The sequence below is a fragment of the Sinohyriopsis cumingii genome, chromosome 12, assembly GCF_028554795.1.
Source record: "Sinohyriopsis cumingii isolate HCF-2022 chromosome 12, ASM2855479v2, whole genome shotgun sequence".
In the NCBI taxonomy this organism is placed as follows: Eukaryota; Metazoa; Mollusca; class Bivalvia; order Unionida; family Unionidae; genus Sinohyriopsis; species Sinohyriopsis cumingii.
The window spans coordinates 98,391,627-98,417,490 of record NC_142972.1 but is presented as its reverse complement, the minus strand read 5'-3'; the positions used below and the strand labels follow the sequence as shown (position 1 = coordinate 98,417,490).

The 25,864-nt window shown below is 34.4% G+C and overlaps 1 protein-coding gene across 1 annotated transcript; it reads left to right on the top strand.

Annotated features, from left to right (window-relative positions):
• Window positions 1-2,163: 2,163 nt before the first annotated feature.
• On the top strand, window positions 2,164-7,213 carry LOC149787058 (hairy/enhancer-of-split related with YRPW motif protein-like). The gene is given in 6 exon segments (XM_089978333.1): window positions 2,164-2,334; window positions 2,881-2,894; window positions 2,897-2,928; window positions 3,335-3,415; window positions 3,738-3,813; window positions 6,152-7,213. Coding segments are annotated over 6 exon segments (945 nt in total). The 5' UTR covers window positions 2,164-2,272; the 3' UTR covers window positions 6,832-7,213.
• The last annotated feature ends 18,651 nt before the right edge of the window (window positions 7,214-25,864 follow it).

Below are 25,864 nucleotides of genomic sequence, written 5' to 3'. Positions count from 1 at the left end.
AGGAGAGTCACTATACATGTATCATGTGCACACATCTTATGAATTCTAACTTATTCAGATCTTCAAATGGTAAATATATACAGTAAATTATTATTTAGTTGAGAATAAAAATATTTAAAGTGGTCTTTACATTTTTCTTTTAAATACCATGCAATTGTTGCAATTCTGAAATGGCATACCTGGTTTATGTAATACTCCACTGTTTAGGAACATTTGGTCCAAGAGCACATGTGCCAAGGTTTTCAGCACTTTGGCATTCTTCTTGGGATCATCTTCATCAAGCCAAGGCTTTGTCAGCTCTTCATTCTCCAGGTAAGGTTCATGAAGACATTTATTAATGCCTTGGCCATCTGAGAGGATCTACTCATGTGTATTGGTGATGTGATTTAGGACACTCCTCAAGATACTCTGAAAGAATACCACAATCAATATCTTTAGCACCTAAAGCTTGTCTCTTTTGTCATGGTGACCCCATATTGATAAGACAACTTGATTTATATCATAAAGCAAAAGCTACATTGTAGAACTGGCTAATAGTTAGCGTAGCAGGATTCAAATTTTCCTCAGATCATTGTTCCTTCAATATTCCACATTACTCTGACATTTCAAATAAATTACTTTTAATAAACTACATACCTTGAAGATTTGGTGATGAATATATATGGATAAAAAATACATTAAAAGAAACCAGAAGATAAGGATTATGCACTGTAATTTTGATTTCATACAAAAGTATACAATAGCAAATGTTTACATATATGTTTTAAAAAAAAGGACTGAAAACTCACAAAAAATTGTCCATAGCTGCTAGCAGTCTTGCATGAAAATCCAAACTGGTTCATGTCTTGGGACCATTGTAATAAAGCCATATTAAAAGTAGGTAGATAAAATAAAGTCAAAAATGCATGAAGAGCAATCATCTAAACAGAACCAGCTTTTCAATTCCAAAAGTTTTATAACAGTAAAGAGTGAAAACCATCAAGTCATTTAATTCCCAAGAAAAAAAAATGAAATTTAAAAAGAACTTACAGTATTGTAAATTAAATCCCAAATAAGTTATATCATCGGTCCTAATGAATAAAGTTCTAATGAACTGTCAGTGGTTTCCAAAAACAAACTTCAACTGTTATCTCAGTATTTTGTTTTATTATTATTATTAGAAACAAAATTAGACTGAACCGAACTTTTACCAATTGACTTTGAGCACATACAATAATTGACGTATCATAAATAATAATAATAAAAATAATAATAATAATAAAAATTAATAAACAACATAATAATAATATCTTATTCTGAAATAGTCCGATAAATCCGACCACAAAATCTGTGTTGATACTGATGGACTATTTGTGGCATCAGTATCAACACAGATTTGAGGATCTGATTATGGGAATAATTCTGGAAGCTCTTGCATGTTGCCTAAAGTAGAGGAACTAAATCAGAGAATTGTTGTTTAGATATTTCGTACGTTCTCTGCGTCATCGTTTCCATCATTAACACTAATATTAGAAAATAATTCTTTAATTAGACGACGAGTTGTCACTGAATTACAATTACACAGTCTGAAAATTATAAAAATACAACGACGATTTCTAAAATTTATGTAGTTACTATCTCGTCACGTTTGCATACATTAAATGTAAGTAATCTATAATTGGGTAAGACTGTTGGGAAACGATTCTCACAGGATTCGGTGTTACACATTCGACTGTAGATTCAACACGGGAATAATAAGGACACTAGGTTTCCCACGACCTGCGCGTGTTAGCTGTGCGCTATGTACATTCAGCTGAAAGCCGGGTGCATCATTTTAAGTCCCTCTATACGTCACATATACAGCAATAAAACTTTAAACTCCATTTTGGCAGCTGTTTTCTTCTCAATTTATGACTTGAAAGTACAAATCATGTGCCAAATGAGAAGTGAAAATTATATTGAGATACTTTACTGACATGAATTTAATGAAGTTTTTAAAAAGAAATCAGAAAATAGACGCTTCTTGTCAAATATAAACAGACGCATGTCACGCGTACCTTCACCATTCATACAGTCGAGGCAGCCTTAGCCAATTAAACTGCAGAAGCTTACTGCGATCGTGTCAGTTATACGAAATTAAGATCAAGAGGGTGGAGCCTAACAATTAAATCGACTAATTTTTATCTCAAACAGCGTGGGAAAGTATGACAGACTAGTACTGACGGCCGTTCAGGAAAACCTGACATCCGTTCGCTCATCGTTTTAGAAAAAGTTTGTCTTCCGTTTGCACAGAATGAAGAGAAGTCTCAGTGAAAGCGATAATGATGATGTGTTTGACGACCAGCTCAAGCCTGGGTAAGTACGCACAGGAATAGTGCAGGGAGCCGTACGAGAGGGACACCCGATGTGTATGTTGGGCCGGATGATGGACCGTTCACACGGCACGTGCAAAAACAGCAAAGCGATATAGGTATATAGGCGAAACGAGCTGTTATTTCCCGATTATTTTTCAGCCTGACTTTCAGATCATTTCATGATACGTATTTGCGTCCATCGAAAATGAGTGGAGTGTTCAGTTTTGGATATATTAGTTCTCTGGTAAAGTAAACGCACTTTTAAAATTAGTAACATTTATATTAAATTCGTATTTTGCCTAAGTAATAGTCATGGAAGCATACTGAAGTAGTAGTCCTGGAAGCATATTTAAGCATTAGTCCTGGAAGCATATTTAAGCATTAGTCTTGTAAACACATTGAAGTAGTAGTCTTGGAACATATTTCGGGTCAACTGTTAACGAAAGCATACACCTATCAAATGTATATTGACGTAAATGGTTTGCACAAAATATTCTGATTTTTGTTCTTCTTCCGTCAATGTTTAATCAGTTTCCTATTTTGTCAGGTCACCCTCCCAAAGTTTCAGATTACGGATAGGAAAAAGAGAAAAGGGGTGACTTACGTGTCTTTTAAAATTTAATTGAATTCAAAGAGGATATTATTATTATTATTATTATTATTAATTCTCTTATCTGTGTTGCATATAATTATTTATTTTATATGTACTCATCTATTATCATTTTATCTTTCATATATTGAAGACTGTAATTTTGCAGTAATTTTTTTTTAAAAAGTGGCAATGAAAGCGCAACGGTGTTCATCGTATTTCTGTTAAATTATTTTCTGATACAATTTTTTCCTTTGTTATCTAATAAAATGAAAGACTGAATTCGTGTGTGCACGACATGGAACTGTTCAAATTTTAGAGGTTTGTATTCTTGAATCATAAAGAAATTCAATTTAATTTTTCATTTTGAAACTAAGGATCTGATCACGTGCTAAATATTACATCCTCGTAGGTTATTGAAAAGCGGAGGAGGGATCGTATCAACGCAAGTCTTTCAGAACTGAGACGTCTTGTACCTTCAGCCTTTGAAAAAAAACAGGTAATAATAATAATAATAATATTATTATTATTATTATTATTATTCAGTTTGAATACATATTTGTTATTTTCAAATCATGCATAGGTTGATCTTTCTATAGAAAAGAAGAAAGAAAAAAACCCAAAATCTAAAAGAATATATTTAATAAATACAAAATGTTAAGGCTATTTACCTTAAATTGAAATGTTGTAAAATGAGCCACATATATGATCAGGGTTAAATATACTTAGATTAAATTTTCAAATTTATTTACAAGTTGCTATCATATATTTTTTGGTCAGGAATTTTGATGATATGTACTATATTTTTTAAAATTCAGGGTTCTTCCAAACTCGAGAAAGCTGAAATCCTGCAAATGACAGTAGATCATCTAAAGTTTCTTCATTCTAAAGGTAAGACTTATAATTGTTCCAGTTCACTAGTTAGTGTAAGACGTGGGTCACTAGTCATGGTAGAACAGTGGTTGGCTGTACATGTCGCTACTCAGGACAGGTTGGTGGTTGGTTGTCAGGGCTACTAGTCGGGACAAGTCGGTGGTTGGTTGTCAGGGCTACTAGTCGGGACAAGTCGGTGGTTGGTTGTCAGGGCTACTAGTCGGAACAAGTCGGTGGTCGTCTGTCAATGCCTTTTAAGCGCAGTGAACTCTCTTCTGATAGTACTCTATATCTTAGAAGGATTTTTATGCACTCCTATTAGGAAATTAATATAAATCTTCACCTTGTTTTAGCCGCTGAAAAATTTATTCGGCTTTGTTGATGTTGTTGTTGTAGGGTTTAACGCCATTTTCAGCACACGACAAACTATCCATGGCGGCCAGTATTAATGGTGGAGGAACAACCTTGGAAAACCCGGTAAAGAACCACTGACACACGAGAAGCTACCGGCAAGCTTTCTCACATACCCACACTGGCTGAGCCCGAGACTCGAACCCACGCAGACAGAAGCGAGATGGCAGTGATCCGTAATGGCGTGCACTTTAGACTGATTGGCCACTCGGGGCCCCTCTTCGGCTCTATTAACTTGAATAGACCTTGAGTGGCCTCAAACCCAATTAGAAGGGCGTCTTAGGATCCCCACCCTAGCTGTATGTTAGAAGATGCTTAACTTATTTTCTTACCAGAAACTTGGACAAAGGTTTTTCTTTTAATTGCTGAATGTTTTCTCATTGGAACATTGACATTTTAAAGTGGCCGGTATACTATTTTTATCACATGAGTATTGTGGATAGAGATTTCACATTGACCGGTAGAATGTTTTTATCACGGGAGTATAGTGGATAGATATTTCACAGTGACCGGTAGAATGTTTTTATCACGGGAGTGTTGTGGAAATATATTTCAAAGTGACCGATATAATGTTTTTTATCACGGTAGAATGTTTTTATCACGGGAGCATTGTGGAAATATATTTCAAAGCGACCGGTAGAATGTTTTTATCACGGGAGTATTGTGGAAATATATTTCAAAGTGACCGATATAATGTTTTTATCACGGGAGTATTGTGGAAATATATTTCAAAGTGACCGATATAATGTTTTTATCACGGGAGTACTGTGGAAATATATTTCAAAGTGACCGATATAATATTTTTATCACGAGTATATTGTGAATAGATATACCAAAGTGGATGGTAGTAGAATGTATTATCACTTGAGTATTGTGGAAAGGGATTTCAAAGCCACCGGTAGAATGTTTTTTTATCACGGGAGTATAGTGGATAGATATTTCACAGTGACCGGCAGAATGTTTTTATCACGGGAGTGTTGTGGAAATATATTTCAAAGTGACCGATATAATGTTTTTTATCACGAGTATATTGTGAATAGATATATCAAAGTGGATGGTAGTAGTATGTATTATCACTGGAGTATTGTAGAAAGAGATTTCAAAGCGACCGGCAGAATGTTTTTATCACGGGAGTATTGTGGAAATATATTTCAAAGCGACCGGTAGAATGTTTTTATCACGGGAGTACAGTGAACAGAGATTTCTAAGTGACCTGTAGAATGTTTTATCACTGGGGTATATATAGATTTCAAAGTGACCGGTAAAATGTTTTTATCACGGGATGGTTAAGGACTTATATTTCAAAGTGAACCGTAGAATATTTTATCACAGGAGTATTGTGGATAGAGATTTCAAAGTGAGAGATAAAATATGATACAAAATAAGTAGACATTATCCTGGTTTAAAACTCGTGACCAATGTAACACTAAAGCAACCAGGTTTATCTGACATATTAAATTTGGGGTAATCTTTGTAAAGGGAAAGGTCGTAAAAGTAATGATATACGGAGTATAAATAACAAATGCACAGTGCATCAGTAAATAAAAATACTATGTATCATACGGGTTCAGTCTGACCCCTTTTCTCCTCTCTTTTTGTTTTATCTAGCCTGTTTTAGGCGAATACTGCATCCAGCTCTCACCCATTGTGATTCTTCGACATTAAACTGATATCATAAACGTTAGTAGAAATGCATTTTCCTTGAATTGTGTGTGTGTGTGTGTGTGTGTGTTCTTTTATGTTTTAGGTTCGTTGAAATTATTCGTGTATGGGGGTGGGTGGACAATTTAATGGACATAACGTATTGGTTACAGTTCTACTTGGCATTTCTTTTTCCATTACGACCTGTCTGCATTAGTCCTTTACCAAATATTTGACAGTGTTGACATCAGTTCAGATATGTAATCTCATGCATACCATAATGGATTTACAACTTTTAATTTAGGAATCGATGGATACAATTACCCTGACCCACATGAACTTGCTATGGATTATAGAGCAGTTGGCTTTAGAGAGTGTGCTGCTGAAGTTGCCCGATACCTGGTCACTGTGGAAGGGATTGATCTACAAGATCCAATGAGGTTACGTCTTTTGAGTCATCTACAGTGTTATTCTGCACAACGAGAAGCCGCTGCAAAGGCATCGTACCAGAATTCGTCTTGGAATTCCATGCCTTCTCATCCTGCAATAAATTCCATAAATCCACAGTACAACAGTGGTTCGATGTCTTCTGTGCCAGCAATGCTTCCGCCACATTCCACACAAACAGAACACACATTGTCGTCACATTCAGGACATTCTGGATTATCTTCTGTGGCATTCATATCGGAACCACGCTTAAATCAATCGGATAATTCCTCATCTCTACCTTCTCATATGCGTCATCCAATTGCGACAACTGCGACAAATATGTCGGGGTCTTCAGAGATGTCCTCCATGAACACATCATCAAGTCAGCAATCTTCATCAAATTTCATCCCTTCTCTTCCACCCCAGCTACACTCACAGTTTCCTATATCATTAAACGTCAATTCAGTGATGTCTGAGAATAATTCGAACTCGTACAACAATCAAATGAGTGGTGTGAAACCTTACAGGCCATGGGGTGGAGAGATTGCATACTGAAGGCAGTGAGTGCTAAATTGTTTTGTTTCAACGACAACTTGTGGTACCAGTGATAGTGAACTTTATGGAACAAATATCTTCATCAGTTCCAATATTGTGTGCAATTTTATTTTTTATTTTCCACCATATTGTCTCAGAGAACCTCTTCTTGTCCAAATATTTTTTATTTTTATATTTGTAATAATTGACAACGAATACATCTACTTTCTTTTTACATATATTCATAATAATAATAATGTGAACAAACGATTACACATTCATGGAGACAAGTGCTTCTGCAACGACGGACCTTTTTCCTGCTTGCGCAAAATTGGTATATCTTTACGAATATTTTTTTCACATTTTTGTTTCACTATTTGTTATTTTCGTTTTTGTTGTATTGAACAAACAAATATGATTAATACATTTTTTATATGCTTTATTTCAAAATGAATGTCTGGAATGATGTATAAATATTATGCCAATAATACTACAAATTAATTCATTGCCAGATCGTTATCATTATTGTCCTTATCCTGCTGAATAACGATGAAACAAAATCATCTAGAAACAGCGATTTTTCTTTCAGGTTCAGTATGGGAACGGTGTGGACAATTATGTTCTATTTAAAGCAGAATTTGCTTTAGCAGAACTGCCAGTCACAAATTTTATTTCATTTCTGAAATTAGCATTATGAGTAGGAGTAACTCCTAACAATATTTTATTGTAAAAAGGTCCACAACAGTAGTTATGGTAACAAGGTCCACAACTGTAGTTATGGTAACTACATCCACCACAATAGTTATGGCAACATAATCCACAACACTGTCAACAATAGTTATGGTAACAAGATCCATAACAGTAGTCAGGGTAACGATAATAATCATATGTTATGAGCAATACAGCTCTCCGGATTAATGTTTTTATGCGTTGTGCAAAGATTTCAATTGTACATCTTCCAAAGATTACGCCACTGTAGCTGGGTAAAACGTTGGACTCGTAATCAAAAGGCGGCAGCTTGGATGCTTAAAAAGGCAAGAACGAGTCGGTTACCTCGGTGTGTTCGTAGCTTCCATTTTCACAACACGCTATTGCCAGTAAATGTAAAAATTGTCATTAAGACCCGGGTTCTAAATATACTCCAAGAAGGAAAGAACAGCTGTACAGGTTTCTTGTCATTTACTTGTAATTATGTGTCAGTTGCTCCACCAGTATTATCATTACTGCCAATAGTGGCCCATAGTTAAATTGTATTAACTGTTTTATTATAATTATTTTTAAAAAGATAACACAGATAAGCGTGTAAATATTCATTAAATGTGGGCATCATATACATTCCGTTTTTAAAATACCTCTCACCTCCAAAAAATAAAACAAACAATGCAGCAACACAAATCTGTCGTAACAGGAATATCACATTTTACAAAAAGCTACTGTGACCAATGGTTAACGAGCTCGACTCGTGACAAGATGTTGCTTAGTTGGTTTTTAATGTGCTGATGTGCTTAAACATAATTTGTTTTCAAACAGCTTATTCGCAAAGAACCTCGTGTTAACTTTAAGATAAAGCAAAACGTCCATGTACTGGAAGAAGACGTTTCATTTATTTATTTATTTTGTATTTTGCTTTCCCAGCCCGACTTCGAAAAACATGTACAAGACTTGCTCCTCTAGAACGCGTACCCAGATACAAAACATACTCCTCTATAATGCGTACCCAGACCCAAGTCAGCAGTGTTATCGTATGTAGGTTGACCATATCCAAAGTGGACACGCAGGACGGTGATATGTGAATGCGTTATGTGATAAGGAACATATTCAATTTTCGTGGGTGGGGGCTGGAATAAAAACGAAATGGTCGGCTTTTAAATATCTTGAATTAAATATTATTACTCCGATTTATAGAAAAAAGGTTCTATTATAGCTGATATATTAATTTTAAGAAATGATCTTGAGATAAAAGAAAAATACAATATCTTGGCTTAGGCCTCTTCCCCTCCAAAAATGAAATGGTTTCTCCCATAAGGGTTGGACATGTTTCTTAATCAGATGGTATATTGCAGGGCTACTATAAAAGGAACCCGATAGCTCAGGTTAAATTCAGTTGCTCATGTGTTAGAATATTGGATTCTCTCATAAGAAGAAGGGCCTTGAACACAGCACTCTTTCACCATAACATGGGACTTGAATACAAGACTTTTATTGAAAGAAATAACTTGAAAACATTATAAGGTTCCTGTTATAAAGACGAGTATGGTCGTGTATCCCAAAGCATTAAATGGCAGTCAGATTGTATGTTTTGTGTACTTCATTGCAAGGCAGCTTCCCATCAACAACGTACACTCTACGTCTCATGTATCCTACATAAAATCAGGCATCATTTATCAAGTATCCTCCATGAAAGTGGGCATTATTTTATTATGTATCCAACATAAAACCAGGCATCATTTAACATGTATCCAGCATGAAACTAGGCATAATTTATATGAAATGTGCATCATTTATGATGTCGCCAACATTAAATCAGACATCATTCATTATGTATCGTACAAGAAGCCAAGTATGATATATAATACACGAAACCAGAATTATTTATCATGTATCCTACGTGAGATTGGGCATCATTATCACGGTGTGGTTTACATGTAATTTCTATACGCGTATGAATCGTACATTAAATTTGGCATCATTTATCATGGTGTGGTTTACACATTATTTCTGTACGTGTATGAATCCAACTTGAAATTCGGCATCATTTATCATGGCGTGGGTTACAAATATTTCTCCTTTAATAAGCGAGTTTAACATGTTTCGAATTCTGTACAGTTCTTACGATTACGTTAAAACTAACTCGAGACAAAGTCTACATCGAATAAGTGTACTGACATTTATCGTCAAGAGTCAAGCCCTGTATTCACACCATTCTTCTCCTTTAGTTTAGTAAGTCGAGGTCATTGTTTCCATAGACTTTATTATATACGTTTAATTTTCAACAAATAGACAAGTATAGACACAGACACGTTAAATTAGTCAAGCATAGATAGACACGTTATAGATACAGACACGTTAAATTAGACAAATTTCGATTTTCAAATCTCTATTATGTACAACGGTTTGTTAATTATTAAAACTGAACAGGCACATTTGAGTGTGTACTTACAGTGGGAATTTCATGAATACAGTACAAGTGGTCTTCCAAGACAGTGGTCTCTCAAATTGGGTCTTAGTGTAAGAATTACAGGTACTAAGCATACAGCACAAAGCATTACTTTCTACTTATTGCAAATCATTATATATATATATATATATATATATATATATATATATATATATATATATATATATATACTTGCTCATTAAGTCAGACTGCCTTATAATGAAGTACATCATACGATATGCTGCCACTTAATGAAATGTGATCTATGACCATACCAGCATTATAACAGGAACTATCTTACGATAAAATGCCTTATAACAGAACCAGGTCCCTTATACTGTGGTAAAATGAAACTTTATAGTGATAGTGAGGGCGTGCTGTATTCATCTCCTCCCCCTTCTCTCTTATATATATATATATATATATATATATATATATATATATATATATATATATATATATATATATACGTTGACAGTCAGGTATGGTCAGATGATTATTGTAAATACGTAATAACACCAGAAATATTGATGGTATATAGTTATGTCTGGGATTCATTATGGCAGCAAAGATACTAGCTATTATTTCAAGCATTTTTCTGTTATAGTTGTGCAGATGCATTTTCCTCAAGACTAAAGGGAACGACACTCTACTCTGGTGAAAAGAAATTCCACAAATTCATGTTAGAACATTTTCATACTTTTAACTGTCGAAAATTTGAAACTATATCTGATATTTTTTTTTATAGCCAAAACAGACATTTGCAACTTAGCTGTTGTGGTGGCCATACTGGATGTCAGATAGGCACCATTTTAGTCTAGGAACAACAATACATTATAAGAAGACTTCTGGTTGAACCCCATGTAGATGGATTTTCCATTTTCAAGGAATAACAAAAATATCTTCAAGATGGCTGCCATGGTGGACATATTGGATATTAAATTGGTACTATTTACACAATGCTTATATGACCATCCATGTTGGAGAATAGTGATAAAACGATTTTCAAGACAGCCATTATGGTGGTCATATTGGAGGTCAGATCAGCACCATCTTCTCTTCCGACCAAATTGACATTGCAAGTCTTTCAAAGAAAACACCATGACCAAATCGGGAGAAACTGTGATAAGATTTTCTATATGGTCACTGTCGCAGCCATATTAGATGTCAGATCAGCACCATTTTTATTTAGGAACAACTAGATATAATAAAGTCTTTTATTGAAAACCCAGGTTGATTTGACCATCCATTCTAGAGTAGTTATAAACAAATGTTTTAAAGAGGGCTGCTATGGAAGCCATATTGGACATCAGATTGGCACCATTTTCATTTAGAAACAACTGGGCATCATGATTCTTCAGGTAAGCATTCCATGTCAATATGTGTTTGTGTTTATAAGCTGTAGTACCATTGGATAATGATTATCTGTGTATGGCACACCCTGATGTAGTAAAATAAGGTAATAATTATCTGCGTATGGCATACCACCATGTTGTATAATGTAATGATTATCTGTGTATGGCACACCATGATGTTGTATAAGGTAATGATTATCTGTGTATGGCACACCATGATGTAGTACAATAAGGTAATGATTATCTGTGTATGGCATACCACCATGTTGTATAATGTAATGATTATCTGTGTATGGCACACCATGATGTTGTATAAGGTAATGATTTTCTGTGTATGGCACACCATCATGTAGTACAATAAGGTAATGATTATCTGTGTATGGCACACCATGATGTAGTACAATAAGGTAATGATTATCTGTGTATGGCATACCACCATGTTGTATAATGTAATGATTATCTGTGTATGGCACACCATGATGTAGTACAATTATGTAATGATTATCTGTGTACGGCACACCATCATGTAGTACAATAAGGTAATGATTATCTGTGTATGGCACACCATGATGTAGTACAATAAGGTAATGATTATCTGTGTATGGCATACCACCATGTTGTATAATGTAATGATTATCGGTGTATGGCACACCATGATGTAGTACAATTATGTAATGATTATCTGTGTATGGCACACCATGATGTAGTACAATTATGTAATGATTATCTGTGTACGGCACACCATCATGTAGTACAATAAGGTAATGATTATCGGTGTATGGCACACCATCATGTAGTACAATTATGTAATGATTATCTGTGTATGGCACACCATGATGTAGTACAATTATGTAATGATTATCTGTGTATGGCACACCATGATGTAGTACAATAAGGTAATGATTATCTGTGTATGGCACACCATTCTGTACAGAACTGTTTACTTTTGCTGAAAAGGATTTTTATACAAAATGAGGACCTTGTAATAAAATATTTTAATGGATGTAAAATAATATACGTTCAGAGGCTGTTTGCTTTGATTTGAATGATTTAATAGAGAGTGAGGACCTTGTAATGACAGTAATATGTGCCATACTAGTCAATGAAAAATAATAAAATACAGAGATAGTTTAATTTGATTTAAAGGATTTGTGTAAAGAGTGGAGCTTATAATGACAGAAATGTATGCCATACTAGTCAGTGAAAAATAAGACAATTACTGAGATAGTTTAATTTGATTTAAAGGATTTTGTATAAAGAGAGGAGCTTATAATGACAGCAATGTATGCCATACTAGTCAGTGCAAAATCAAAGACTTTCTTTGTCCAAGGTTAAATTAGTAACTAAAAGATATTTCATCAGTTATATGACAGACTTTAATGACAGTGTGATAAACAGAGTTAAAATGTATAAAACAAGTAACACTATAATATGCTGCATACAATCTGATATTTTTCTATTAACATATTTTACTTTCCACCGCACCCAACACCCATGCATATAAAGGAGTCCCTGCAATAATGCTTTACTTGGGTCCAAAACCACTGTCTTGTCATACCATGAATGATTCAAAGTTCAATGAATGTACAAGGGGTGTGTCAAAAAATATCGTCATCAAACATCTAGTAATAATTTCACTTCCTGCATATTTATATAAAAGTCCCATTGACTACACTGGACAACAAATTTTTACAAAAGTCATGTTACTGAAATAAAATTAGTCAATTCTTATCAATTTTTATGTGCTGAACACGAATATGACAGTCAAATTGCAAAATTGGCTCTAGTTTTTTTGTAATCTGCAAGAAATTAATGTTTACATAACGAAATGCATTCCAATAGTAAAAGGTCAACTGTAATAGCCTACCTATAAAAAATCAAGTCATTGACTACATCTTAGATTTCTTCGCCTGTCTCTTGTACAGCTGTTCGGGAGCATCTCTGAGGAGTGTCCAGCAGTAGTCAGCCAGCATTGTAGTGGACCATTTTCCCTGGTATCTTTGTTCCATTGTTGCGATATCTTGATGAAAACGTTCGCCGTGTTCATCACTAACAATACCACAGTTGCTAGGAAAGAAATCCAAATGGGAATGAAGGAAGTGAATCTTTAGAGACATATTGCAGCCAAGTTTCTTATACTTCATCAACATGTCTTCTACTAGTTCCTTATAGTTTTCTGCCCTAACATTTCCGAGGAAGTTTGTAGAAACTAGGCGAAAAGCATTCCATGCTTGTTTCGCGTCACCTTCCAGCAAGTTGTTGAACCGGTCATCTTTGAAAAGCTCTCGAATCTGAGGACCCACAAAAACTCCCTCTTTAATCTTTGCTTCGCTGAGTCGAGGGAATTTTTCATGCAGGTATCGGAATGCTGGCAAAGTCCGGTCAATGGCTTTCACGAAGTTCTTCATCAAACCTAGTTTGATGTGAAGGGGTGGTAGCAAGATTTTCTGAGCCTCAACCAGAGCTGGGTGTTGGATATTCTTCTCTCCAATGGCTACATTCTGCCTGTGAGTCCATTCCTTCCTCATGTAGTGCATTTCCCTTGCTCGGCTATCCCACTCGCATAAGAAACACATGTATTTTGTATATCCTTGCTGCAGTCCCATTAAAAGGGCAACTACCTTCAAATCACCACAGAGGTGCCAGCTGTACTTGTTATACTCAATGGAATTCAGTAGCTGCCTTAAGTTATCGTATGTCTCTTTCATGTGGACAGCATACGCTACTGGAATAGATGGAAGAATGTTTCCATTGTGCAAAAGCACAGCCTTGAGACTCAGTTTCGAAGAGTCCACAAATAGTCTCCATTCTTGTGGGTCATGAGTGATTTTTAAAGCATTCATGAGGCCCTCAATATCGGAACAGAATATCAGATTACTTTCCTTTCTGAAGAAAGGCTCCAATTGCTGGTGGCGCTTTCGATATGCAGTAATTGTGACATCTTCTTCTAGAAGATTCCATTGTTGGAGTCTTGATCCTAGCAATTCTGCCTTGTTCTTTGATAAGTCCAAATCACGAATCAGGTCATTTAGTTCTTCCTGTGTTATTCTGTGTGGGGTTGATGATGCACCACAGTGAAAATCTGGATCACTGCATGCTGATGGACCAGGAGAAGAACAGGTCGACTCACCTTTGTCTTCGTCAGATGAATCAAGAGAATATTCTGCTGGAGGTTCTGGAATAGGAAGTCCCTCACCATGTGGAACTGGTCTCAATGCAGACGGAATGTTTGGGTAGACTATTCTCGACTTCTTTCGCTTCGTTATTCCGCCGGAAAGAGGAGGAACCAAGCAGAAGTAACAGTCATTTAGGTGGTTGCTTGGCTCTCTCCACACCATTGGGACTGCAAACGGCATTGATGACCTTTTGCAATTCAACCACTGTGAAAGCTGTGTTGTACATGTAGCACAGCATATATGCGGAGCCCAAGGCTTGTCTTGGTCACCAACCTTGCATCCGAAGTAAAGATGATATGCCTTCTTCACTTGAGAATTGATACTTTTCTTCTGGTTGGCAAATGTCACTTCCCCACAAATATAGCAAAAATTGTCCGCGGTATTAACACACTTTCGAGGCATTACTGTTCTTTATTGTACGTAAATGGATAAAATAATAAGTTTTATGTAACAGAAGCTTGAACTGTCTCGCACAACGTCTAAAATATTTTAAATGCTGAACCTATCTGATTGGGCTTTATATAGTACACTGCTTACGTCAGCTTCAGCAGCCGCCTGGCATTAGTATAATAGGCCTACACATGTATAGTACACTGCTGACGTCAACTTACTTCAGCAGCCGCATGGCATTAGTATTGCATTGCATCAGAAAATGATGCAATCAACTGTGGATGATGTGAGCATGATGGTATTATGCAATGTTACATCATTATTCCGGATGTTGCTGCAGTCCTACTGGAGAAATTTACACAGTGAAACATAGAAAATGAGGTATATGAATATCTTCAAAACGAGAGCCAATACAAATTTTTCACGGTTATATTCGTGTTCGGCACACCAAAATACTACAGATTAGGGCCTTTTCAAGTCAGTAATGATTTCACTGTTGACCAGTGCTACCAGTATAAAGTGTGACCCCGCTATAGCACATTCCATTATAACACGAATTTGGATATAAAAGAACCATAGCATGGCTCCTGAAATTTCATGTACATGTGTTTTTCTCATACATGAATTGTTTGTTCTTTCTTAAAAATACGAAAAGTAATGTGTAAAAAGTTTAGTATCATTTTGGGGATGAGATCGTGTTTGAATTCTAATAGAAGATGGTTTGCTCCAGCAATTTCAAATACATGTATTTTTCTTGTACACTAAAAGTATTTTCTTCTTAAAGGTATCCCAAAAAATGTGTAAAAAGTTTATTCAGGGATCACACTGGGCTTTGCCAATGTTGCAAATTGTGATGTATTTCCTTACCGGTGAAAAAATATACCATCTGGCAATTTTCTTTTTGCGACATTGTTGCCTGTTTAAACTTGTATATACAACCTTGGATTTGGAGTGTAGAAATTCAGAGGCACCATGAAAGGAAGTCACAATCTTGATATAAAATATACTGGAATTTATCTATTGTGACATAAACAAATTGCTTGTTCATACTGACAAACCATCATAGTGGAGATCATGAGGGACTATCTTATAATGGATCTTTTGGATGAAACTGTCTATCGGTCACTTGCTAGTTATAAATATATTCATTTAGACAGACCTTTGTATGGGAATGGTAAGTAAAATTCCTCTTCTTTTTACTCATAGAATTCAATCCCTCAGAAAACTCACATTTGCTGTAGTAATCCCCGTCAGAACAGAATATCTGTCTGCTGGCCTTTTTAAAACATTTCTGACGCATTTGCGGGACCAGCATCACTCTGCTACCAGAAATGTCACAAACAATATTTTAAAAAAAATGTCAATCTACGTGTTGGTCTATTTTATAGTCATGCTACCAGGACTAGCTTACACATGACCAACTTTTGAAGGCAGGAACAATAACTCCTACATTCGTCCAAACAACAGCTAATTCATTTTGTTTTTAAAATGTACCCAGAAAAAATAGTTTTGCTGAAACTTCAAAGAAAATTAATTACCTTTGAAGCACCAATCATTCTGTATATATACTAATCAAATGAAACAAATTCAGTCTCAATGAATACCTACAATTATTTCATGTTGCCCCCACAATAAGAAACAGAAATCTGTTTGGTCCTTCAAAGCTGTCCTTTAGCGGTAACTTCAATAACACATGCACCCTTCATCAAAGAAAGCAGACTACAATCTTCAATAAAAACAAAAAACCTTTCATCAAAGGAAGTCAACAACAAACCTAAACAAAAACAATTGAATCTGATGAATTGTTGCATTTTCCAAATTATTATATGCTCATTTTTCCCCCGTTAACTTTACATTGTCAGAATCGTTCAGCATTCCCCGATACTGAACTCGCGCGACAATACACATATAGCATTCACGTGCATAAAGGAACTACTTTCTATTGTAAACAAACAATGGACGCAGACGTCAGCACTTTTAATTTGTACACAAATCATGTACACTCGTGTAAGAGGCTCTTTACGTTGTAGTTGTTTAAATTTGTTTCTGAATGAACTAAAACAGATGTTTCGTGGACTGCCACATACCAGCTGATTTGTCACAATCCGCGTTGATACAATATTACGGATTTAGGCTAGCTACATTATATAAGATACGCAATATTAGGTCCTTACAAAAGACATACAAGTGACAAGTCATATACTCTCTTCTTTAGCTGGTGATAAGAATGGCAAAATAAAATATACTTACAGTTTTTCATCCTGAAATTCCTCAAAATGTATTTTCCTAATTCTGCAAAACCGAATTACATGAGCCATGGCATAGGTTTTCAATCTGGATTACACATTTCGAAATTGTGCTGTAATTTCGATGATAAGTGCAATTGCATCCTCCTTACTGCACTCAAAATGAAATAAGCAGTAAATTCCATAGCGTCTTTTTGATAATTGCAATTGAAAGACTTCATATTTTTCCCACATTATGATTTCAAACATTCAATGAGAGAAACAGAAACACATTTGCAGATGTCAACATGCTTCTCCCGCGCCGCTTCAATCCCATGTATTTCATGTATAATTTGCACAGATGAATCCAGTCCAAAATCACAAACCTTCGTCGAATCGAAACAAAATACCAAAATATATTCATTCCAGACCAAATGAAAAAGTTGTTGCAATGCGCATTCATTCACAATATGACTGCAAATTTCAATTTTAACTAGACACGCCATTTTCTTTCGAAAGTTATGTCGAGCGCGCGACTAAGTTCTAATTTATCTGGGCGGAGTTATGTGCGCATTAATAATGATGTTATTGTGTAATGACAAATCTACGCTTGTGCATTTAGTTTGGAATACGGCATACATTCATTTACGTTGTTTCTTGTAGTGTATTTTGTTTATATAATTAAACCTTATGTAGAATTAAAAAAATGAGCATATAATAAAAAGGTTACTGTATTTGTCGTTTTGTCGGAAGGATATACTGCACTCCCAAGGTCGTAAAGTATTCCATCCCAAAACTCGTTCATATTTTCCCATACAAATGCAGTAATCTATAAGTATTCTGCCTTTTCTACATTTAATATGAAGGGGGCTTGACCAGCATGCCATCTATTTTTGTGCTTTTAACACCATTTTTGGGCTAAAAAATTACTGGTATCTTCATTAACACCTTCCCAGCTCCAATAATTTGACTTATTTCATATCTTTAAAAATTAATGTCACCATCACTATCATCCGACCAGTATTTGCTGATTGTCATTTGAAGACAAACTATGATGGGACTCAGCCAGTTTAGGCTTTCTAGGTAGTCCGGATTTAAAACATGCATTTGTAAAACTTCTTTGATTCAAGGTTCTAACTATGACATAATGCTTGTTGCAGGGCCCAATATGCCAGTCAAAAATTTAGTTTAATAACCATTTCAAGTGTGACACTGGTAGTGTAGTTTTCAGATTTGATCAACGTAGACCAGATATAAATCAACACATAAACTGAGCATAAAAGTGGTTATTAAACTAAGAGGAAAGTACTTCATTATGCATGTGAACACATTTGGAACATCTCGTGTATGCTAAACATGCCGTTGGGATAAGATAATTAACATGAAATGGACGGGGTGGGTTGTTTACAAATGTCATTTTGTATCAATTTGTAGAACATGTGAGAGTGTTCTCAACAGTCTTTGTCACTTTTATTAGCAATAATGAGATCTCATGGCTGTAACAGCAGTCACAGATAATTTGCATTCAGTAAGTATCATCTTGTATTAATATCAGTACAGCATAAGTATCAATGTATCAATATATTGATGAATTGTTTCTCCCCTAATAGATATGACAAGATTTTCAAGATGTCTACTATGACAGCCATATTGGATGTCTGAGCGACACGTTCATTTAGGACCAACTAGCTCATGGGACATGTGTAAAGCTTAATGGCTAGTAGTTCAGGAGGAGTAGTGATTACAAACTAATGAACAGATGGACTGATGATAGATGAAAGATAGACTGATGACAGATGACAGAAGGACTGATGACAGATGGACCGATGACAGATGGACTGATGTTTATCAACAGACTATTAAGCTCTTGTGGTCAATAACTATTTAAACCATTAGAATCAAAGCATGTTCTTCTTGAATGCAAGTCAACAGGCACAAAAACTATAGACTACAAGATTACAATTAAACTGACACATGTGTAAACGCAGGCAAAGATTTATTAAGTACTTTTCATGTTCATACTCTTTCTTTATATACAAATAATTTCAAAGCACTAGACTTACTATACACTCCTCACAACAAGAGAATGAGAGGCAACCATTGGTATAGAGAAACTGACAATTCTTGATGTGGAAAAGTTGTTTTGACATTTTAAAAATGTTTTCATGCAAATCCTTGCAACATGTCCGTCAATAATTGCATACTTGTGCTGTGTAAATAGCTCCATGTGCCACATCTAATTTCTCTTGATTTAGAGTTATCATTCTGAACACACGTTTTTCCATTATTCATCTATGCATTAATTTATGCAACAGTGTATTGTATATGAATCATTCATTGTACTAATCATGTGCTTTTTTACATACATCAAATCCATTAAATTCTATTCTCTATAACAACTGCTAATGGATTGTCTTGAATAAACAGGTTAATAACTGTAAGTCATACCTTGCATATATTGGTGAGTTTGCCAGTGTCCTGAACGTTTAATCAGAATTACAAATTAACTGAAATACAGTAATACTTGCACACAATAAAGAACACATACGTTAAGGCTACCAGCTCCACGTTATAAATGTGAAACAACCCAAGGGAGACAACTTTCATAACTTAATATCTACAGGGTGGTCATGGCCAATTCAAAATCTGTAACAAATATGATTAACCCTAAATTAAAATCATTTACAAAAACAATCTGAAAATGCGACTCCATCGTTGTTTTGAATTTTTATGTTAAATAAAAGAAAGTCAAAGATAACCTACCGTATTTGCCGGCCTGTAAGACGATACTTTTTGACCAGAAAATCTTAGCTTTGTCTTATACCCCGAATCGAATTATATATGGATTTTGTCATCCAAGTCGCTTTATCATATTTGTCATACGGAAAATAATTCTCCAAGAGTATGAAAAATAATGTGTAAGATATATGTCATTTTGGGGAAGAGATCGTGTATGAACAAATATAGAATCCAACATTGAGTATTTTAAACAATTACATGATCATCAGTATTAAAAATTACCATAGATCAGATGTAATTGCACTAAAGCAGCATGCACCAGTAATGTATATTGTTTGTAGTATATGTTATTTAAATTTAATTACATATATGTGCGTTAGAATTTACAAGTTAGAAGATGAATAACCATGACAAAGACATATTCCCTCCTTCTTGCACCTAATGATCAAATAATCCGTATGCCCCATTGAGAGAGAGAGGGAGAGAGAGAGAGAAACATACAGAGATGTCTTCACGATTGTAAATCTGTATTGTTCACTTACCTGATGACTGATTTTACTTGTGTACTAATGCAGTACCATATTCCATTATGAATTAATCCCACTAGTTAAGCAATTCCTTGTAATGTTTGTTTCCACTTCCATTATTAAAAGAATCACATGGTTTTGTAGTGGTATGTACATGCTAATTAAATATGCTATGGCAGTATTCAGACATTCCAAGATAACACCTGTTTGAGATCAAGATTCTGCAGACCAGATCAGAATTGCGAGGCTACCAATAGGGAAATGAGGCTACCCATGGGTATTATGAATACCGTACCATATAGTTAAAGAAAATGCCAGTTGGTTACTATCGTAAATTTCATAGCAGTGAAATTTTATGAACTTGCTGACGGAACCAACACGAATTTAAAGTACATCTAGCATGAGCAAAGATAAAAAAAAACAATTGCTGCCTAAGTGCAGAAAGAGTACATGCACTTTAAACAAAATCTTAATTGTTGGAAATGGAGAGGTCATTATACTTGCAAAGAAATTTAGACAGCATGCAAAATGGTCATTCTTGGGATTTAACCTAATGTAGTCTATATAGATATAACTATTGAGAATATTTAAACCCTGAAGGAGTATGGTATGTATTTTCATAGTTTACATTTATTGTTTCATTTATTAATGTTTTTTCTCTTTGACAAAAGCTTCAGCAACATGAGAGCAATAAGTTTAAAAAAGAACAAAAAATCCACGAAGAGCTAAACTTTCTCTCTCTCTCTCATATATCGGACCATATTTAATTTTGATCACGAGGTGCAAAAAGAAAAATGTGATGGAATACATATGCATCATTCTCTCTGTATCTCTCTTCCCTTCCACCCTATCCCCTCCGGAAAATGCATTTTAGTATTAATGATGCAATTTCCGTATTGCTGGTAATCTCAAATAGCATACAGTGATACTTTTAGTGTTGATGAAACTGAAAGTTATTAAAATTTAATTCCACACAGCATTGCAAGTTTTATCCTATCTGTAACTCAATAAATTTTCAGGAGAGCGTTATTACATGTAGCTAAAAGTACATAATACATTTAAAATACTTCTTGTGAAACAAATTAGGTACTTTTAATCCTATCGTTATATGAGCCTGGGTCAGTGAAAGTGGTGTGCCTTTTGCCAAGGCACTTTACTCCAACTGCCACTGCACTATATGACATATTTGTGTTGCTGCTGCATAAACTTTCAAACAAAACTCATTAACATTTGCTCAATATTTACATAATCTTACCCTGAAAAGTCGAAAATATCCGTTTTGATACGAGATTCAGTGGATATCTATTTAATGAATCAAAATTGTTGAATTGCTAAGGTCATTACTAAAATGTTGATTTATTGATGTAATTTTTACATTTAAATGAAACTATTTTGTTCTGTATCATATATTTTGTATATTTAAATGAGTGTTAAGAGTGATTTAGATTTTTAACGTAGCTTTAACAATTTTCCAGTCATATTGCTACAAGGTCTTCAGTGTGACAGTTTATAGTTATGTCTAGCACTGGGGCATCATGCCGCATACATGTAGCATCATGTTCCACCAAGTCACATTATTCCGACACCAGGCCGAACAGTCCTAACACTAACCTATTATTGCTGAGCGTCAAGCGAGACAGCTGTTGGTACCATTTCTTTTAGTCTTTGGTATGACTCGGCCAGGGATCAAACCCACGACCTCCCTCATCCAAGGCAGACACTCTAACCATGCAGCCACCAGATCGGTCCATATTTAAATGAAACTATTTTGTTCTGTATCTTTTTAAGAGAAGGATTTAAAGTTTTCTTTAAAATGTATTTTCTCATTATATTAACAAACTGGTTTTAATTTTCAATGTATGTTCTCATTATGTTAGTAGACTTTTCAGTCTATGTTCTCATATAACAGACTGGTTGCAATTTTCAGTTTATGTTCTCATTATATTTACAGACTGGTTGGATTTCAAACTTTTCAATGCATCCGTCTATTCTATTAACAGACTGGTTGTAATTATCCTGTTGAATGTTAAATCTTTTTGACAGTCGTATAATTCTTTGCTAAAATTAAAATAATATTAAATTTAAAATATGTGAGAACAAAAACAAGAATATATGTATACATGGTGTTTAGTGACAGTGTTTAATGCCAAGCCTGCATCATAGTGTGTGTGTATAAATATATATATATATATATATATATATATATATATATATATATATATATATAAGTCTGAATTGTAGTGTTGATATATGTATATATATTTATGCCAAGCCAGCATCATAGTGTTCATAAATGTACATACATTTATGCCAAGCCTGCACGCAACCTAGTGTTCTTTAAATAGTCATGCCAAGCCTGCGTCCTAGCATTGATATATGTATATATTCATGACAAGCCATCATCGTAGTGTTGATATATGTATATATATATTTATGCCAAGCCTGCATCGTAGTGTTGATATATGCATATATATATATGCCAAGCCTGCATCGTAATGTTGATATATGTATGTATATTTATGCCAAGCCTACCTTCTAGTATTGATATAAAAAGTATACATATTTATGCCAAGCCTGCATCGTAGTGTTGATATATGTATATATATTTATGCCAAGCCTGCATCGTATTGTCGATATATGTATATATATATATTTATCCCAAGCCTGCCTTCTAGTGTTGATATAAGTATATATATTTATGCCACACCTGCATCGTAGTGTTGATATATGTATATATATTTATGTCAAGCCTGCATCGTAGTATCGATATATATATAAATATTTATCCCAAGTCTGCCTTCTAGTGTTGATATATATATATGTATATATATTTCTGCCAAGCCTGCATCCTAGTGATGATATTATATATATATATATGTTTATGCCAAACCTGTCTTCTAGTGTTGATATATGTATATATATATTTATTCCAAGCCTGCATCATAGTGTTGATAAATGTATATATATTTATGCCAAGCCTGCTTTCCAGTGTTGATATGTGTATAAATATTTATGCCAAGCCTGAATCGTAGTGTGGATATATCTATATATATATGTGTATATATCTTTATGCCAAGCCTGCATCATAGTGTCAATATATGTATATATATTTATGCCAAGCCTGCCTTCTAATGGTGATATATGTATATATATTTATGCCAACCCTGTCTTCTAGTGTTGATATATGTATATATATATTTATGCCAAGCCTGAATCGTAGTGTCGATATATGTATATATATTTATGCCAAGCCTGCCTTCTAAGGGTTATATATGTATATATATTTATGCCAACCCTGCGTTTTATTCTTGATATAAGTATATTTATTGATGCCAAGCCTGCATCATAGCGTCGATCTATGTATATATATATATATATATATATATATATATATATTTATACCAAGCCTGCATCGTAGTGTCAATATATGTATATATATTTATGCCAAGCCTGCCTTCTAGTGTTGATATATGTATATATATTGATGCCAAACCTTCATCGTTGTGTCAATATATGTATACATATTCATGCCAAGCCTACATCGTAGTGTTGATATATGTATATATATTCATCCCAAGCCTGCCTTCTAGTGTTGATATATGTGTATATATATTTATCCCAAGCCTGCCTTCTAGTGTTGATATAAGTATATATATTTATGCCAAGCCTGCCTTCTCATGGTGATATATGTATATATATATTCATGCCAACCATGCCTTCTAGAGTTCGTATATGTATATATATTCATGCCAAGCCTGCATCGTAGTGTTGATATATGTATATATATATTCATGCCAAGCCTGCATCGTAGTGTTGATATATGTATATATATTTATGCCAAGCCAGCCATCTAGTGTTGATATATGTATAGATATTTATCCCAAGCCTGCCTTCTAGTGTTGATATAAGTATATTTATTGATGCCAAGCCTGCATCATAGCGTCGATCTATGTATATATATATATATATATATATATATATATATATATATATATATATATATATATATTTTTATACCAAGCCTGCATCGTAGTGTCAATATATGTATATATATTTATGCCAAGCCTGCCTTCTAGTGTTGATATATGTATATATATTGATGCCAAACCTTCATCGTTGTGTCAATATATGTATACATATTCATGCGAAGCCTGCATCGTGGTGTCGATATATGTATATATATTTATCCCAAGCCTGCCTTCTGGTCTTGATATATGTATATATATTTATGCCAAGCCTGCATCCCATTGATGATGTTATGTATATATTTTTATGCCAAACCTGTCTTCAAGTGTTGATATATGTATATATATTTATCCCAAGCCTGCATCGTTGTGTAGATATATGTATATATACATTTATCCCAAGCCTGCCTTCTAGTGTTGATATAAGTATTTATATTTATGCCAAGCCTGCCTTCTAGTGTTAATATATATATATATATAAATATATATATATATATATATATATATATATATATATATATATATATATATATATATATATATTTATGCGAAGCCTGCATCATAGTGTCAATATATGTATATACATATATTGATGCCAAGACTGCCTTCTAATGGCGATATATGTATATATATTTATGCCAAGCCTGCCCTTTAGTGTTGATATATGTATGTATATATTTATGCCAAGCCTGAATCCTAGTGTCGATTTATGTATTTATATTTATGGCAAGCCTGCCTTCTAGTGTTGATATATATATATACATGTATGCCAAGCCTGCATGGTAGTGTCGATATATGTATATATATTTATACCAATCCTGCCTTCTAATGGTGATATATGTATTTAAATTTATGCCAACCCTGCCTTCTAGTGTTGTTATATGTATATATATTCATGCCAAGCCTGCAACGTAGTGTTGATGTATGTATATATATTCGTGCCAGGCATACCTTCTAGTGTTGATATATGTGTATATATTCATGCCAAGCCTGCATCATTGTGTCGATATATGTATATATATATATATATTGATGCCAAGCCTGCATCGTAATGTCGATATATGTATATATATTTATGGCAAGCCTGCATCGTAGTGTCGATATATGTATATATATTTATGCCAAGCCTACCTTCTAGTTTTGAGATATGTATATATATATTGATGCCAAGCCTGCATCGTAGTGTCAATATATGTATATATATTTATGCCAAGCCTGCATCGTAGTGTCGATTTGTGCATATATATTTATCCCTAGCCTCACTTCTAGTGTTGATATATGTATATATATTCATGCCAAGCCTGCATCCGAGAGATGAAGTTATGTATTTTTATTCCACTCCTGCCTTCTAGTGTTGATATATGTATATATATTTATCCTAAGCCTGCATCGTAGTGTCAATATATGTATATATATTTATGCCAAGGCTGCCTTCTAATGTTGATATATGTATATATATTTATGCCAATCCTGCCTTCTAATGTTGATATATGAATATATATTTCTACCAAGCCTGAATT